The 6,409-nt window shown below is 45.2% G+C and overlaps 1 protein-coding gene across 3 annotated transcripts in view; it reads left to right on the top strand.

The window, feature by feature from the left end:
• ArfGAP1 (ADP-ribosylation factor GTPase-activating protein 1) overlaps positions 1–5,945 on the top strand; it is a 99,041-nt gene extending 93,096 nt beyond the window's left edge. For all 3 annotated transcript variants that reach the window (XM_084579455.1, XM_084579457.1, XM_084579456.1), the window contains one exon: positions 3,504–5,945. In XM_084579455.1, the coding sequence (XP_084435581.1) occupies positions 3,504–3,900 (397 nt within the window). In that variant the 3' untranslated portion in view covers positions 3,901–5,945. The remainder of the gene's footprint in view (positions 1–3,503) is intronic.
• The last annotated feature ends 464 nt before the right edge of the window (positions 5,946–6,409 follow it).

Here is a 6,409-nt window from a genome sequence, read left to right on the forward strand (position 1 = left end):
TGATGTATGGATGCGAGAGTTGGACTGTGAAAAAGGCTGACCGCCGAAGAATTGACGCGTTTGAATTGTGGTGCTGGCGAAGACTCTTGAGAGTTCCTTGGACTGCCAGATCAAATCAGTTGATATTGTCGACCATAAACCTTGACTGCTCATTGGAGGGTCAAATTCTAAAGTTAAAGCTGATGTTGGGAAAGGTTGAGGGTCGCCAGAGAAGGGGTAGGCAGCGAACGCGATGGTTAGATGGCATCCTCGAGGCACTGCAGATGAAGTTATGTGATGTTAGGAAGATAGTGACAGACCGGAAAGCGTGGCGTGACATGTTCCATAGGGTCACGAAGAGTCGGACACGACTGAACTGAACTAGCACAGAAAGACGGGGACAAATGGCATACTGAATACAGGACTCGGCACTACTAACAATTGAGGTTTTATTCAAAGAAACACCTGCTTAAATACAGTGACTTTTCCCAACAACAGAGAAATGCAGTATGAATGCCTTTCATATCACTGTTTACCTCCTGCCCGTGTTCATTGTTGCATGCTGTTCTTGGAAGTTGGCAGACAGACTAGCATTGCTTGCAGGTGGTATTTGTCCCAGAGTATCAGAGAGGAGGGAGAGAGCATTAATGCATTTGCCTGCACGGTACGAGCAGTAGACATTGATGACTTGCCGCTTGAGAATATGTCCGTGGAGTTGTGTTGATATAAAACAGTGTCTGGCTTCGGCCAGTGGGGCCCTGCCTGGCATGTGCTACAGGGTACCTGATAATTGTGCTTTAATTTGTTCTCTTTCCTCTTTTTCTTTAACAATGGCTGTTTCTTTTAATAAGCAGCCCTGATTATCGCAACAAGGAGAATAGTTTCTTTTGAGTTTGTTTCGTTGAAACCATTTTGAACAGGTATTGTGCCAGGCATGAGTTCTTTCTCTATTGCTAACGGGGCCATGGCTTTTGTAATGGTTAGGCAATGTTTAGGCAGACTGCTGTTAAGTGCATAGTCAGCTTTTGTCGCATGGCAGTGTTGGTTACGCTTACCTTTGCACAAGCATGCTTAGCTGTGTGCCAGCCCATCATGTGTCAGTGGACTTGCCTGACCTTAAGTCTCATGGAGACTGATGCATGTGAGAGTATGAATCATTTACAGAGCTTCAGTTGAGCTTTCCTGCTGCATGAAAACCACTTCATCTTGGCGATGGGCAGCTGTTATGTGCAGACTTTTGTTGCCTTTTGTTTCTTTCAGCGCACTTCAGCCGCCGAATTCTTCTACTGTCGCGAGGATCGTTGAGGGAGGGCTAAGAATGCTGAAATGCAGAGAGCTTGTTTGGTAGTGCCTGCTTCAAGGGATGCAGGTGGCATACATGACCATAACACTTCCACCAGAAGTCTCCTGCACATAACTGGTGTTCTTCAGTTTATCAAGCTTGGGCAGTGGTCACATAGGCACCAGAAGTCTCCTGCACAGTACATAACTGGTGTTCTTCAGTTTATCAAGCTTGGGCAGTGGTCACATAGGCTGGTGTGGTCAGTCACTGTCCATGGCGGACAGTGATTTAACAGTGGCAGTGTGCAAGGCATGCAAGCCAAGCTGCTTCGAAGAGCTCTCTGTCATCTTACCACTACATTGCATGCAGCAAAGTTTCATTGCAACACACACATTTGCTAGAAATAGCCTCCTAGGGTGTGAAAGAGACAGCACAGAAGTTATTGAGGATGGCCGCAGAATGCAATACAATATTGCGCCTCAGGATTTCGCAAGTGTATGGCCTTCTCTTGGTTGTGTGCATACACGCAGAAATGTTCAAAACTACACGTGCACTCTTAACATTTCCCATTTGATGCCACATCTGAGTGGGAAATTGCACGCGCATCATTCATTAGATGTGCCATGCTCTTGGGACTATTATAGTATTTGTTTCGTATGCAGCAAGTATGGTCACAGATGTATTGACAATGCTGTGGCCGTACCAATTTTCTGCATTTGTGGATTTCTTCCTGTGGGTTGTACGTGGAAATGAATGAGGAAAAGTTCCGCCCAACTGTTGTCTGTTGCCCACCGTAATGCATGCGTGAGCGCAGCAAGTATGTACTTATAATCAGCTGGCTGAACATTTTTTTCGGGTGCACACATGTATACCACTAATACAAATTTAGGATGTCATTGCTTTGATTGGATATAAAATGGGGCTGGCAGGAAGGCAGCATATAGCATCTGTATGCTACAGGTTCACTGTTGAAAATTTGAGCACTTGAATTAGTTTTTTACATGTTAACACGGCGGATATAAACTGGACACGAGAAGACAATACACAAGATGGGATGTCCGGTTTCATTGCTGGTGTTAACACGGCGGATATAAACTGGACACAAGAAGACAATACACAAGATGGGATGTCCGGTTTCATTGCGGTGTTAATTTGTTAAAAACTATGAACCAATTAACCCAGACTAAGATCCTCACTGAATGAAAGGCACCGCAGTCTGGCCTTGTGTGTCGGCAACATATGCATGGTTGCCCACACCGGGAAGCTTTCTTCTTTAATGGCCAAGATGAAGAAGGGGTATTTCTTAGTTTCTAAGTATTTCTCCAAACATTTCCAAACTCGGGAAACATAAAAGACTTGCACTGCACTTCGTTGATGAGATGACATGTTTGCATTCTCGAGTGTGACAGAGAAATCATGGCCACACTGCAGAAAGGCCTTGAATGTCGCCGAGGAGAACAGGCTTTACAGCTGAAATACTTTGCACATCCGAACTAAGTGAACACAATCCTTCAGTGCCATTGGTTGAGACGAGAAATGATCTCGCACGCACACAAAATAAACAGTGACGTTTGCAAAGACGCCATTACCATTGCAGGCAACATAGCTGATGTGCAGCATGGACCAGCTAAAACGAGTGCCTGCATCACCTTCAGTATCGAACAAAGCTTTCCATGAAGTCGTCCTCCTAGTCAATGTGAAAATGGCCAAGTTTGCTTCCCGTTTCCAATACTATCTCTCCATTGCGTGCTGGGTGCCTGAGTGTGGCCAGCCAAATTGTCTTGGCGAGAGTGGCTGGACACACTACACTTGCCCAGCCAAAGAAAAACAGCCGCTTTCTAGTAGCAACGGGGAGTGGCAACCAAAGAAAAAATGAACATCAAAGCTCTGCGCTCTGACAACTCGCAGGCAACCACAGGCTTCAAATTAGAGGCCCCCTGACTTTTTTGTCGAGGTTAGGCTTCACTGCCATGGTGAACAGCCTTGCAAAAGGCCCATGGCTGTAATAAGCAGCTTCTGTTAAAATAATGTTGCTCGTGTTACAACAGAGAGCCGTTCCAAATATTTCTGTGACTGCTTTGCTTGCACCTTCAGAGTTGCTTTCCCTCGTGATGTGTGGAAGTTTGCGTCAAGTATTCTTGCATGCACTGTTGCAAGGAGCTTGTGTCAAAAGGTTACAGCTAGCTTTGGTGTCAGTGCTTCATAGAACTCTGCAGTTACACTGTTCATTGCTTCCTCCCAGCTCCCCTGCTAAGCCCACAAGCCAGGAGAACGACAACTGGAATGAATGGGAGGCGGGAGACGCGTGGGAGTCGGTGACGTCACCTCCACAGAAGTCTTCCAAACCAAAGGCATCTGCGTCCAAGAGCTCTTTGTCAACGAAACAGGGCTCAAGCAAAAGCTCGTCAACAAAGTCGCCACCAGCGAAGCTCTCACCAACAAAATCGCTGTCGTCCAAGAAAAAAGCCGGTGACGAGAAGCTGCTCATCGACTTTGGTGAGGAGTCGTCGGGCAAGGGCGGTTCATCGTCGCACAACGACTGGGAGTCCGGATGGGACGACGACAATGGGTGGGAGCCACTGGAGTCTTCTTCATCGGGCTCTAGAGGGTACCAGCGCATTAGCACCAAGGCCGACTGATGGCACCATGACATCGTCATCAGTGTGGTGGTGCATGGTTGGACTGCAAACTCGGGAATGTGGTGCGTCTGTGTGTGTGCATGCGTGCAAATCTGTGGAAAGTGAGAGCACTGTCTGTGTGACTGCGCTCGGCCTGGTCGTGCCAGTGGTGATCGGTGGCCACGCTGTCCTTCGCGTTGCAGACAACTGTTGCTCGTCGACACTAGGGTGTGGAGCTGGTTTTAGTGTTGAAGCGTGTGCGATGGTTTGTCTTGTCGCTGGTTTTAGCAAGGTTGGTTCCTGCCGGGCTCAGCCTCTTGGTTCTCAGCTCACCTGTAACCGTTCAGCCTAGGGCATTTGTTGTTGCAGGACAAGTAGCGACAGCCCTTTGCCTGCGAGTAAACTTGGAGATATGATGTTATTTTCCCTTTCCAGCTGGCTTTTAGAGAGTTGTGGCATCTGGTTGCTTGAATGAGGACTCTGTAGCTTTTAACTGAGCATCCGAAGGCAGTTTGTCACTCTGTGATCGCAGAAAAAGAGGGGATGGTGCGATATCTTTTTTGCTTCCTGTATTTTATACTGTATGTATCAGGTTACTGTACACCTGTCTAAGGTGCGCCATTGATTCGGTCAGGAGTGTTGTTGTTTAGAAGTTGGATCAAAATTTTGTGTTACAAAGTAGCCCCTGCTACTCCTACGACTGGAAGCTGGGAGATAAATGAATGAATGAATTAATTCCCCCAACGTGAGCACATTGCATAAGACTTTCTTACATGAGAAACATTTCCGTTTTCCTCTTTTTTTTTTTGTCAGAATCTGACGCCTCTCTGGCACATGAGACTGCATTAGGATCTGGCTTTTACTACTTTATACTCACACATATTGGTGTACGTTTTTCTTCCATTATGATATTGAGCTTTATTACTATTTACAAACACATTAATGGAAGGCCCACCTCAAAATTTTTCACCCGTCAGCACCTGCTTTGAGTGTGCCAACTGTTCACATCAAAATTTTACTTTCTGCAAAGATTGCTTATAATTGCAGTTATTGTAACTACCATAGTGCTGGCTTTCACTTGGTTTCATGAATGTCAACACTGATGCATACCAAGGGTCCAAGATTGTTTATCTGATGCATTCATATGTGCGCATTCTGCAAAAAGTAAAAAAAAAAAAAACCTTCCCATTCACATAGCAGTATTTAGCTTTTATTCTTTGCCTTGAGCATATGCAAGCCTTAGCAAGTGTGTATGGTACATAAAAGGGCATGTTCAGTTCTCAGGGCAGTTCTTGAACCGGTGCAGAGCGTCTCCATTCTCGCGTTCACCTGTGGTTGGCAGTTCTAGTCTGGACAGCTCTACTGAAAGATGAGTTGCGAGTAAGCACTTTCAGATCAGCTCTTCATTTTAGTGTCATGGAAATGGTAGGTTTGGTTTCCTGTCCACTAGTGTGGTATTTATGGGGTTTTTGTGTTCAGGCCTGGTTTTTACTTCACCTGTAGCTCCCTCAGACCCTTCTTCGGCAGATCTCCACGCCATGTTTAAAATATTAGTGCTTTCACCGTCGAGAAAAGATGCTTGCAGTGGCTTTACATTTGTTTGACCTTTCAAAGCTAGGTGAACATTTGCCCTGTTATGTTGGCATGCTTATTCCGGTGACAGGAGACACTTGGAGGGAGAGATACAGAGAGGTTACTTTTGCCCACGGGATGCGGCAAGCAAAAGCTAAAAGCATGGACTATTAATATTGCGTACGTTTTATGGGGAAAAAAAAAAAAAGCTTTCAAGCATGCAATAAGTACACAAAATTCTTGCAAGTTTCACTTTTAGAAGGAATGGCGCATGTGTCATTTTTGAAGCCAAAATAGTGGATCCATTATGCATTGGCTCAAGGAATAACTAAAATGGGCGCGAGTGTTTGGGCTTTTATCCAAATCACATGCCTCTCCATCCCCTGCGGCAGGGCAGCTTGGATCAGGAAAATACATACCTAGCATTGCATTTTGAGAGTGGACAGGTTGGAATACTGACACTTAAGTGTGAAAAAAAAAAAAAAAAAAGTTTTGTGGCCCAAATTGTGCAGCTCACTTTGCCTGCATTATAAAGTTTGTTCGTCATGTGTTTGTACACACCAGCTGTAAGAAGCCTGTTTTGTTTCGTTAATTTACTTTCCTACACAGGTGGCCAGAGCTTTTCTTTTTTTTTTTGTACAAACTGTTTACTTTTCTAGGAGGGGGGGGAGGACTGGTTTATAGCAGCTCAAAGTATTTCTCTATTCCCCCTCTTTCCTGTTTGAAAAGAAGCTGGGCACATTTATTTCACTTTTGGCAGAGGTGACTTTAACTGTGGGTAATCCCAAACAGATCCTTGCTGTTCCAATCTGTACTGCCGTGAAACGAGCGTTTACAGGAGGAATTTCAAAAGAGCGCATAAATACTCTTTGGCACAAGCTTGCAGTTCAGGTATGGTGGCCTTTTATTTATGTATTAATTATATAGCGACCAAACTGCATAGAGGACCTTGTTCTTG

Source organism: Amblyomma maculatum, chromosome 9 (genome assembly GCF_055883805.1).
Source record: "Amblyomma maculatum isolate TAMU_Amacu chromosome 9, ASM5588380v1, whole genome shotgun sequence".
Classification (NCBI taxonomy): Eukaryota; Metazoa; Arthropoda; class Arachnida; order Ixodida; family Ixodidae; genus Amblyomma; species Amblyomma maculatum.